At 41.4% G+C, this 12,635-nt stretch overlaps 1 protein-coding gene across 2 annotated transcripts; it reads left to right on the top strand.

The window, feature by feature from the left end:
• Positions 1–9,872: 9,872 nt before the first annotated feature.
• Positions 9,873–12,236, top strand: LOC127240904 (alpha-1,3-arabinosyltransferase XAT2-like). 2 transcript variants are annotated; one of them, XM_051259759.1, is made up of 3 exons: positions 9,873–10,175; positions 10,342–10,422; positions 10,834–12,236. In XM_051259759.1, the coding sequence occupies exons 1-3, from the start codon at positions 10,025–10,027 to the stop codon at positions 12,060–12,062; spliced, it is 1,461 nt and encodes a 486-aa protein (XP_051115716.1). In that variant the 5' UTR covers positions 9,873–10,024; the 3' UTR covers positions 12,063–12,236. The 2 variants fall into 2 exon arrangements, with proteins under 2 accessions (XP_051115716.1, XP_051115713.1); XM_051259756.1 differs by having other exon boundaries at positions 10,831–12,236.
• Positions 12,237–12,635: the final 399 nt, after the last annotated feature.

The raw sequence follows: 12,635 nt of genomic DNA, 5'->3' as shown, positions 1-12,635 counted from the left end.
CTTTAAAAAATGTGGATCAGAAAGAAGTGATAGACTTCGTTTTGAATCAAATTATTTACAGATATGGTATTCCTCAGTCTATAACAACCGACCAAGGTTTGGTCTTCACAGGGGAAAAGTTCTCTAGTTTCTTGGCCGAATTCGGTGTTCGTTTACATCATTCGTCACCTTATTATCCCCAAGCCAATGGACAGGCGGAAGCAGCAAATAAGATTATTATTGGGATCGTAAAGAAGATGGTGGAAGGGAACCCAAGAAAGTGGCATTTGTTATTGTCTCAGGCTTTATGGGCACATAGGAATACCAGAAATACGGCCACAGGGTTCTCACCTTATCAACTCACGTTTGGCCAAGATGCTGTTTTACCAGCAGAAATCCGAGTATCATCTGGTCGGACAGAATTTACTGATGGTGGTCTTACAGAAGAATACCAACAACTTATGATGCAACAGTTAGAAGATTTGGATGTTAACCGACTTCATGCGATAAGTCGAAGTTTGAAACAGAGTGAAATCAGAGCAAGGAGTTATGGAAAGAAAGTTCTTCACAGGACATTCCAAAAAGGAGACCTAGTCTGGAAGACCATTCTTCCTACATATAAGAAAACTGATCAATTGGGAAAGTGGTCACCGAATTGGGAAGGACCATACATTGTTCAAAAAGATATTGGGAATGGTGCTTTCATTATTGTAAATCATGAAGGTAGAAGAGTACATGATTGTATTAATGCTAAATATCTGAAGAGGTATTATCCTGCCTTTTCAGATAACAAAACTGCCTGAAGCAAAATGTTATTCAGAACCCATTTATGGGGTTCGGATTCGAACCTATTTAAAGGTTCATTTCTGTTAGTCATCATGTATTTGTGAGAAATTTTCTGCCTCTGAATCAGACTTTTCATCCCAGTGAGTGGATATTAATTCTGGTTCTTCTTCAATAAGATCTTCCAAATCTGGTCGGTACCTTTCCCATTGGCTTTGCATGTCGTCAAGATCTTGATGGGTACGCGCTTGCATGTCTGTTAGGGCTTGATGTTCACGATCAACAATGGTCCGTAATCTTGAGAAGACTTTTCGTTGATTGGAAAAGATGTTATCCCAACCAAGATCTGGAAGTATAGTTGCTGCGTGATTTTCTATCATTTCCATGTGGTGATGGAGATCAGGAATGCGACTAAGGATGTCACGAAGTGGTTCATACCCTTCAATGACTTTTTCCATTAGGCGGATGACGCGATGAATGGTTCTTCTTCCTCGTTGGGAGAATCGGAATTTGAAGTCTAGTTGCTTGAGTATATGTAACAAGTCTTCTGCATGGCCTCCAATAGGGTGATTACCCACAAAGAAGGGTTGAAGAACACCCTGCCAGTTGTCTGATGGAACATAAGGTCGGTCATTCGCCATGTTTGTTAACACTTCAAGTGTTGTGATTTTCAAAATATGCCTTGGAATGTGTTTCTTAAAATGTGAGAAACAATGTTCTTTTAAAGAAGGAGTTTGTTTCTATTCCTACAAAGTTGGAAATTGAAAGGTGATCCTTGTTTTGAGAGACAAAAGGAAAAAAATGGATTACTAAGTCAAGTATTGTTACAAAGAGGGAAATATTACAACAGTGCCCCTAGGGCAGTTTTTATCTGTGTCCATTTGTTTTCATCCCTGGATAGCCTTCTGGTATTGGCAGCCGTCTGATATCTTCTGATGAATTGGGATCGGGCTTGGGTTTTCAGCTCTTGATCCAATTCAGCCTCATTTTTGGTATACTTCTCCAGCAGATGCTGTTCATTGGTAATTTGCGTATCCAGGGTAGACTGTTCTTTCCTCAGCTCCCGTAATTCTGCCTCCTTTTTCTGAATGGCATCATCAACCAGAGCTTTCGTACTAAGGAGACCACCCAGTCTTCCAGTAGTCTGCTGAAGGGATTCTCGAGTCTTAGCCAAAGAATTCTCCAGCGTTGTTTGATCGAAGTCGGGCTGGGGGGTTTCGGCTGACAGAAGGCCAATGACTACCACTTCAGTCTTGAGCTCTGTAAGTCTCTCCATCAGCCGATGCAGAATGGGGACAGCTGGCGATTCCGTCGGAGTGTAAAAGAGAAGGCCACCAACCGTCTGGATGAGTTTGTCCAATAAGTCGGATCTCAATTCTGACAGGGGATGGTTAATGGCCTCGGTGAATATGGTTCGGGCCTCCGCCGGAACCGGAACAGTCGATAGGACAGCTAAGTCCGAAGGCCCCTGCAAGTCCTACAATGTCAATAAGTATTCCAAAGGAGGTGCAAATTTATTCATATAAGATATGTGTTACCTCTGGGCGGACTGCTGTCAATGAGGGGGGCAGCAATGAGGTCGGTCGAGTAGGGCAGACAGCTGGTATAATAGCAGCCGACTCGTCGGCTGCTGCGAATGGTCGCTGAGGTGCCGACCTGGGTCCCTTTGGAACGTGGCATATAAAACAGTTAGTGTTTTCCGAGGGAAACATTATGGCATGGATTGGTGGAATCTTACCAAATTTACAGAAGTCTCCGATTCGGACGAAGACATTTCTTCCATTTCTGGAGGTTGGATTGCCGCAGGTGGTTCTTCTGCCTGCCACTCGATGGCTAGAGGGAGCGCCGCTGCTGGTTGGGCGGCTGCAGGTTGGGCGGCTGCATCTAGAGCCACTGCAGCCGGGATCTCTGCAGCACCTCCGATTTCGGGATCAGCAACATCAAGGATGTCGTTTTGAGGGTCAGCTTCGGCGAGGGCAGTTGGTCCTTCCTTCAAAATGGATGAGTTTGATGCCATGTATGGCGGTCGACCCATCTGGGAAGTAGTTCCTTCGCTGTCAGAAGAGACCCCTGCTGCTGATCCGATGGGTGAAGGTGTCTGTGGAAAATCATGAAAATGTTTGTTGTTAACTATATCAAGGTTGATCATTAGAATACTAAGGAGTGCTGATGAGAGAACTTACTGGTTCTGTAGGCACTGCTGGTAGAGATTGCCTCCTGGTCGGGTGCCTGGCCCGACCGCTCCTCGGTGCAGGAGGAAGAATTTGCCTCCTCGTCGGGTCCTCTGCCCGACTGCTCATTGGCAAAGTGAGAAGTGGAGTAGGGGTTTGAAGAGGAACTGCCTCAGTCGGGACCAAAGGTTGGTCAGCTGGGGCTGGCGTCGGTTGTGTGGTCGGTGCTGCCAAGGTCGGTTCTGGTGAATGATAAGTGAAATCAAGGTTAAGATATAGTGAATTGGTTCACGGTTTTAAGAAAAATTACCTAGTCGGGGTCGGGTCCTTGCTGACGTCCTAGTAGTTCCTAGGTCCGCTTGAGCTTGCTGGTCGGCCCCAGAGGTCGGGGGTGTTTGCAGCTGGGAAGCTTTCCTTTTTCGTTTTGGAACACTAGATCCGGTCCCCGGGGCGGCTGTTTGTGGCTGGGTGCTAGTATGTCTAGCCGCCCCTAGAACCAATCCTTGGGGTGGAAGGAGTATGTTCAGCAACCGACCCTCATCAGGGGAAATCAGGGGCCATACAACCGACCACCATTCATTGAAAGTATCTACAGTCTCAGGGTTGGAGCGGAAAGGAATATAAGAATTGGAAATTATGTACATGGTGAGCTGGGATATATAAGAAGGGATTGAATTAGGTAGGACTCGTCGGTCAGGGCTTTGAAAAATTATTTGCGGACACGCGACGGGTCCAGGGATACCTTGGCAACAGCCGAACTGGCGCGCCAGGAATTGAGGTTCATAATTAAAGGTGTAAAAAGTTTTCTGCCCTTTTTTATCAAGTTTTTTGCTACTGAAAAGAGACCTGGGTTTGAGGGCAACGTCCCAGGCAAAAGGATAAGTGGAATGAGGACAAGGCTCAGGAGTCGGAAGCGGATTTGGTACTGGAAAAGGCCAAAAATGGTCGGGAGCATAGCCCGCATATTTTTTATACATAGAAAAGCGAGAGTTACTGCGGGTATCTGTTAAAACTGCAATTATTATTGGATCGGAAGATTGGAGGTTATTGCGTCCTGAGCAGAGTCGGTTAAGGGCTAGTCCCAAATGTTTTTCAGCTGTTGGCATAGTGGGTGGAGATCCTAAGTTAAACGCGTTGGAGAAGTAGAGTCGGAACCAAAGTTCTAAAAACCAAAAAGGACCCGACGCGGCAGTGTCTAATTTCCTATTATCATTATCTGTTAAGCGAAGGCTAACTCTAGTGAGTCCTTCAAACAGATTGGCTAAAAACAGGGTGCCAAGAGAGAAAAAACGACCTGACGCGATATGAATGGCTAGGTCAAGATGAGAAGGAAGAACACATTTGGAAGGGGAAACAATGACGTACCTACAAAGCCAAAAAAGGATAAAGGCAGTATGCTCCCGGTCGGTTACAGGGGTCCCTGGAGCCCCTTGCTGGTCGGTTGCGAACTTTGTCCAACCCTATTCCTTCACACCTTGTAAAGACCACCCTGGATGGTCTTCTGATGGCTCCTGCCCATCTAGGGTTCCCATTACAGGGTCTTCACCCACGACTGGGAAATGCGCAATCATTGCAACGTCCATAAGAGTTGGGCCAAAGGGGCCTGATGGGAAGAGGAAAGTCCCATTTTCCGCATTCCAGAAGGCAGACATGGCCAACAACACCTTCTCATGCAGGTTGATAGGCATGGTGGACAATAATATTGCTTGGTCGATCTTTTGGGAACGCCATTGGGTCTGGAAGTGTTCTGCTACCCGTCGATACCAAGCGCGGTAAGGATCTTTTGGGTCTGTGAGATGGGTTTTGATGTTGTCTCGGATGCGAACTGCTTGGTAGTTAGGGCTGTTGATAGCCAAGGAATTTCGGGATTCCAAGATTTCCCTCATCCGATTTGAATCTTCAGGAGTAGTGCAATATGGACGGATCGTCGGAGTCAGTACTTTCGAGGCTGAAAATGGGCCCTCCGGGAGGGTTCCGTCGAAGGGAAGGGCAGGAATGTATTGATTCGACATGGTTAGAGTGTTTTGGGATTGTGATTCGCAAAAGCTTGTAGTGCGGAGAAGGAAGTTAATCAGGAGTGTTGCAGTAACTGGTGCAGTTGCTAAAGGAGTTTTTCACGAGGGTGGTGATTTATGAACTTCCAAACATTGATTGTTAAATGGCGTTTGAAAGTCCCTTGGCGGCGGGCAAGTTGTTACGTACGAAATTTAGAATTAGGTTAAAAGCCCAAGGTAAAAAGAAGAATGGGCCTAACAATGGGGTTGATTGAACTGGCTGAAGGACACCGTGAGGAAATCAAGGAAAATAGATTTATTTCTAAGGAAAATACAAGGCGGAAGGTCCTCAGGGCGGAAAGACCTCAGGTCGGACGGTCATCAGGTCGGAAGGATTTCAGGTCGGTAGGTCCTCAAGACGGAAAGACCTCAAGTCGGAAGGTCTTCAGGTCGGGAGGTCCTCAAGATGGAAAGACCTCAAGTCGGAAGGTCTTCAGGTCGGGAGGTCCTCAAGACGGAAAGTCATCAGGTCGGTAAGGCCTCAAGACGGAAAGTCATTAGGACGGGAAATCCGCAGGTCGGGAGGCTTTCAGGTCGGGAAAAGGAAGAAAGGTAAGATCTCAAGAATTGATCCAAATCCAGACCGAAGTCGGGCAGACGCAGAGGTCTGTTAAGAGGAAGGTCGGGCAAGGAAGAGGTACGGACAGATGCGGAGGTCTTCGGTCAAAGACGGAGGGCGGCTGATGCGGAGGTCGGCCCAAGTGAGGTCGGGCGAAGAAGCAGGTCGGGTGAAGGATGAGAAGTCGGGCCAAAAGAGCGGAAGGTCTGTGGTCGGCTCAAAGAGTGAAATATAAGGATAATTTTGATCTGCTGAGGACACGTGTCAGCATGAAAAGGGTTGGAAGACGGTTGGGAAGGAGACGTTGTAACCGTTCGGGTGACGGTTTTCAGTACGGTTCCCCTGAGAATATTTAAAGGTTTGAATCATCATTTGGCAAGATATCTTCAATCAACTTCAACAAAGCAAAGTCAGATTTGGGGATCACCACTTTAAATTTCAGTCTTTTATTTTCCAGTTTATTTTCTGTACCGTATAGTGTTTAGAGATTCCTAATCTCAGGCACTAATTAATCAAGTTTAAGGATATTTTCTATATCTTTGAATTTTACTTTATTTTTGTTGAAAAATTACATCAACAATTATATTTTGTTGTTTTGAGAAGGTTAAAACATTTCGAGCCTTTCAAATGGCTTCGGAATTTTTGAAGCCATGTTATATATATATATTATATGTCTACTAATAGATTTTTTATTTAAGTAAATAAGAAATCAAAATTTTTCCTTTTTTTTTTGAAAAAATAATTTTAAACTGAATATCAAAATAATTTTGGTATTTTTGAGTCCACGTAAATGGTTCAGAATTTTCGAAATTATATTATACACATAGACGGACGCACCCAAGCCTTCCCCCCAAAATATATTTTTTAGTTTAAATAAATAAAATTTATATAAACATATTATTACCCCTTAAAATTTACTCCCTTCATCCTCAAAACTATTGTCTTAAATATTGATATTATATTGATAGTCGGTAAAAGTACGAAGTAAAAGATTTTTTTATATTAGTGTAAAAAGTAGTAGCATTTGTGTAATAATAATGAAAATGTATGAATAATTTGATGGTGAGATTAGTATTTATGAAAATAAAACTATTATTTTGGAACGGAAAAAAATGATAAACAAGACGGATGGAGTAAAATTTATCATTTTGCCTCTTAAAATTTAAATTTATTATATATTTTATTATTATTTTTTATTTTAATTTATATTAATATAATAATTTTAATATATTTTATTTAAATAAAAATATAAATTTTTTTACATTAAATATTATTACAAGTGTCTCATTGCATTATCTTTTAATTTTTTATTTTCATCATCTCATATCATCAAGAAAAATCGAAATAAATAGAATTGAAGTGGTACATAAAAAAAACTCAATGGACATATTTTTATAAAATTTTATAACAAAATTAAAATTTCGAATCATCCGTTTAAACAGAAAAGTCATCCGACTTGCGAATTAAAATATGTTAAAATTGAAATTGAATCATAAAAATTCAGAATCTCAACTCCGCCAAGCTATATATAAACTTAATATATAATAAATATTCTAATTTACTCTGCGGCTTATATGTCCTCTCATGTACCTGTTTTTTCAGCCATTTAATTTGCTATTAGTGGTGAAATATTGAAAAACTACAAAATCCCCCTCTTTATAATATGTTTTTTTTTTTTTTTTTCTTTGGGTATATCATCTCAATTAAGTTCTTTTACAGACAATTTTCGGTGAGCAGCATGATTTTACAAGAACAGTACGGATGACTGGCTATGGAATGCTTATACTAAGGTCTTCATTACATTATTGGTAATATTTTATGTCTGGAGTATTTCCTAATTGTGATATTTTGTTGATGTTGAAGAAAATGGCTTCAGGGAAGATTCTGTAAAGTCTGCTGCTGCACCAATTGAAGAATCGATTGCTAGACATCACACGATGATCAATCAAACAAGAAAGAGAACGAACAAGACAAGATTTACAAGGTTCGGCAAGATGCATATGTCCTCAGGGTGTATGCAGTTTCTTATTGCCGGTGGAAGATCATTTTGGGGTTTAGGGTTTCTTATAAGTCCATAGTGAATCCGACTGTATATTTTCAATCTGACCGTCACCAAAGGTGTATGGAAACTTCTATTCTGCTTGCACTTGCCAACACCGATAAAACCTACAAAGAAGAATATCAAATATAAATTTACATATACACAATATTTACAAAAAAAACAACTTGAAATGAAATATTTAGTGTTTTGATTGATCAAACTCAATCTAGAGGCTGTCTCATCGATATCAAGTTGATCCTTCGAACTTCAAAACCAAAATAGTGCTTAAACCGTTGTCCATATATTGTAAACTCCATGCCATCGTCTGCTTGGAGAAAAAATATTCCTAAATCAAGTATATGTGATACATTAAATGGCTCGGACCAATGCTTAAGCTCGAAAGGTAAATGACATGTCTTACCATAAAACTAATTTCAAATAAGACATAACGATAGAAATTTTAAAGTATGTTCAATAAGTCTACAAAACTTTTACAACCCTCTTTCCTAAGCTTACGAAAAATGGCTTCAAGAATTTTTTTTAACTCTCTATTTGCCACCTCAACTTGACCGTTCACTTGGGGGTGATAAGGTGTCGTGATCCTGTGTTCTACATTAAATCTTGCAAGCAACTGGTTACATGATTGGTTATAGAATTATGAACCAGCATTAGTAGTAATGGTTCGGGAATGAGTAAAAATATTTTTTTATAAGAATTTTATGAGTCATTGGAATAACAAGCATCCGCCTCAACTTATTTGATACATATTCAATGGCAACCAACATATATTGCTTGTCACTTGATGGTGGAAAATGTTCTATAAAATCGATGCCCCATAGATCGAATAATTCAACCTCAAGTATGCCTTTTAGGAGAATCTTATTTCTACGAGAAATATTACTCGTACGTTGGCAAACATTACACTTTTGCTAAAAGTTATGAGCATCTTTATAAACCAAAGTCCACTAAATCCCCATTCAAGTACTTTATGAGCGGTTCGGTTCCATGGCCTCTCTAAGTTTTCATGACATGTTTCTAATACCTTCAAAACCTTATGATCCAAGATATACCATCTATTTACCTAGCCTGGCTTGTGTATATTCTTAAAAAAAATTATGCACCCCAAATATAATATATTTAGCATCATGTTTAAATTTTTTCTTTTGCTAATTTTATTTCAAATGTGTAGGCATTATGCACGTTTTAAGTAATTAACTAAATAAGCATACTATGGATCTTGTTTTAAATAATCTATAGAATATAACATTTCATTCATAAAATAATTTGAAATTTCTAATTCATTATCATCGGTTGCTGTCCATCTTGAGAGATGGTACGTATGTTACTTCCAAGTTGAACTATTGTAATAATAAGTCCAACGAATTAAACATGCTTTTGCATCTTCTTTGAGAACAAATACCTCACAATAGTATGGTAAGTGAAAATAATTGTTTTTGACCTAATTAAATAAGGTCTCAATTTTTCACCAGTATAAACAATAAAGAAAAAGTCTTTCTCAATGACGGTGTATCTTTTTTGGGTTTCAGTTTTGGATTGTATCAAATGAAAGGGAATGATCTCTTTTATAGGTATAATTATTGCTATTAATAATAATTTTAATTACCATTAATTATGCCAACAAATATACTTTTACCCCAATAAATTCGTTTTTGGATAAACTTGGATTATATTTTGTACTTCAACTTGTATTCGTGTCCCGACTATTTAAATAAATAATTTTGGTATAGATATTGAACTTCCGGGCAATATTTAATCTTGCCAAGTCAAGTTGTTACAACTGCCAAGGCTCAAGACCCAAAACCTACGATCCTCAACCCATGACATGATCATGTGGTTCACCGGCACTCACAAGCTTGGACTATCTTAATTAGCCCAAAACTCAATTAATTTCAAATCCAAAATTATTGAGAAAATCTCAAATTTTTTTTATATATTTGGCCCAAATTCGTTCTAGTCATCACCCAAAGATTAGTTTTGAGAATTTTTTTTAATTTTTCGTAAATTAAATTCATGGAAATTATTTTAACATATTTATTCAACCAATGTAATGTCAATGTCCCTGCCGCCTGCCTGTGCGAGTGTGTGTGTGTGTGTGTGTGTGTGGAAGGAGGGAGAGTCAACGTCCTTTTCATCTCAACCGACGACAAATTAATTAATTAGAATATAAGAATAACAATCTGCCTGCGTATCGTGAGGAGCACCTACACATATTAGTAATTAGTACACACCCAATAATCCAATTATAAGTTCTATTAGTGCCCGCAGCATAGCCTATTCATATTACTACATTGCAAGAATCAATATTGTTGTGCTGGTGTTGTTGCCTCTGTCTCGGTCCTGAGAGAGAGAGAGAGAGAGAGAGAGAGAGAGGATCATCGATCATAGATCATTGACGATATATCATCGATCATTGATCATGAAGACAGCGATAATATTTGCGAGGAGTTTCAGTGGGAATGATCAGAAAAGGATGGGACGCGGAGCACTGGTCGCCTGCTGCTGCGTCATTGCATTCACCCTTTGCACGCTCGTCTACGGCCCCTTACCTGCTGCTTCTCCTGCTGCAGGTACGCCCACGCCCAACTCCGCCCTGGAATATAGATACATAATATATATAATTTAATTAAAGATGCATGTAGCTGCATTAAGTTAATTGATAAATTGTCTTAGATGGATCCCTAGCTCCCTACACTTGAGCCAACCTAGCTTAACATATCTTGCATTTCTGTGCAGTGAAATTGGTGCAATCAATCCCGGCAGCAGATCTCAAAATTTTGCAGAGCAGGGAAGAAATAAGCCAACCAAATATCTGGCGTACGTAATTAAGCTAGCTTGCTTACTTGAGCGAGAGAGATACTGATAACTGGACTATTCGCACACACAGATATATATATATATATAATACTATTAATTTTAGTTTTTCTGATAGTATATAAGGCGATCAAGGGCAGGTTTATAATTATATCTTCAGTCATTTTAACTTGTCAATTATTGTAATTATACCAATTTCCTTCAAAACAATAATCAAGTTATGAATTTGCATTACATTATTAGAGATCTCATACTTAACCCAAGTCATATATAAGTATATATATATGACTGAGGTGGTGAGGTTAATACATCATTGACTTTTGTGGGGTTGTTGTGGCCTCGTGGTGGTGGTTGTTGTGTGTCTATACTGATAATAATAATAATAATATGGATTGATTAATTAATGTGCAGCAGCTGGTGGCTTGAATGACAAGCTGCAGCCGGCAATCATTCGGAATTTGAGCAGCAGGAGATCACAAGTATACGAATTAAACGGTGACGTCAGAATCCATGGCCGCCGTCCATCCACCATTTTCCTATTTTCGGGCGACATGGCGACTACTGCCACCGCCGGGTGGATCACTACTAAGCCTTACGCACGCAATCCTGATCCGATCGCGATGCGAAAAGTCACTGGGCTCAAACTAATAATCCATGCTCAATCCGGTCCTGATGCCGCAGAGCTTCGCTGCTCCCGCAATTTCAGCCTCCCTGCCATAGTCTTCTCCTCCGGCGGCTACGCGGGCAACCCCTTTCATGATTTCTCCGACGTCCTCATCCCACTCTTCTTGACTGCTCAACAATTCAATCGGGAGGTGGTCTTTCTGGTGGCTGATAGGCGTCCGTGGTGGACTAACAAGTACAAACTCATCCTGGAGAAGCTCTCCGCATACGACGTGGTAGACATGGCAGCAGCAGCAGCAGCAGAAGAAGTGATGTGTTTCCCACGAATGATCGTTGGCCTCAGAGCGCACAAGGAGCTGAGCCTCGATCCCTCCGAACCCCCGCATTATTCGGCCAGAGACCTAACGGATTTCCTGCGGAGCACCTACTCCCTGCACAGGCAGGAGCTGGTGGTGCCTCCGGGGCCCGGAGGGTGCACGAGGAGACCGCGCTTGCTGATCGTGTCCAGGAAGAAGACCCGGCGCCTGATGAACGCGGGCGAAGTCGCGGAGCAGGCGCGGAGGTTGGGGTTTGAGGCGGTGGTGAGCGAAATGGAGGGGCGGGTGTCGGGGGTTGCGCGGCTGGTGAACGCGTTCGATGTGATGGTGGGGGTGCACGGAGCCGGCCTCACCAACATGCTCTTCCTCCCCGCGAACGCGGTCGTGATTCAGATCGTGCCCATCCGGGTGGAGATCCTGGCCAGGCATTACTTCCGGGGCCCTGCCGAGGACATGGGGTTGAGGTATATGGAGTACCGGGTGCGGCCCAGCGAGAGCTCGCTGCCAGCGCCATCATCTGAGCAAAGCCGCAGCAAATTGGATGGCGGCGATGGTGCTGCCGGTGCTGGTGCTGGTGCTGGTGGATGGCACGGCTTTCGTGCCATTTACCTGGATGCCCAAGACATACGCCTTGACGCGGCCAGGTTTAGGGAAACAGTACTATCCAGGGCCTTGGAGCATGTTTGTGGCGGCGGCGGTTAGTCACTAGTAACTAGCTGCCCTAGCATATCTCACATTAATTGTTTGGATTTTAGTTAATTTGAGTCGTGCATATATGCTTGCGTTTGGTGTATGTATAGGAAGAACTATGGAGAACTAATAATTATTAATCTTCAAGTGTTAATTTATATACGATGCAAAATATATATGATGATTAAATAGTTAAGTCTCCTGCGATCCGATCCGATCCGATCCATGTAAGCTTTGATCCCTTTCGAACACTACGAACGAGCTCGAAAGTTTAACGAACAAACACGAGTCTTGTTCGCAAACATTAACGAACACTTAAAATTTGACTTGACTCGGCTCGACTTGGATCATTAACAGCTCTACCTAGGGTGCACGCTCGAAGATGTCTATATGAAATTAAATGAAATGTAAAATAACAAATGAAATGGGGAAAGAGGCCATAGTTGAATTTTAAATGGGACAATAGCTTTGTCATGATCAATCAATCGGAGGGGAATATACTGTAAATATCTCCCGATTTTTTAGAATTCTAAGAATATTATACTTCTTTAATCGTGATTATGACTAAATAAACGATTCTATAAA

This window comes from Andrographis paniculata, unplaced genomic scaffold (genome assembly GCF_009805555.1).
Source record: "Andrographis paniculata isolate CXL003 unplaced genomic scaffold, ASM980555v1 Contig18END, whole genome shotgun sequence".
Lineage (NCBI taxonomy): Eukaryota > Viridiplantae > Streptophyta > Magnoliopsida > Lamiales > Acanthaceae > Andrographis > Andrographis paniculata.
Note: the sequence above shows the minus strand (reverse complement) of the source record. Positions and strands in the feature narration are given on the sequence as shown.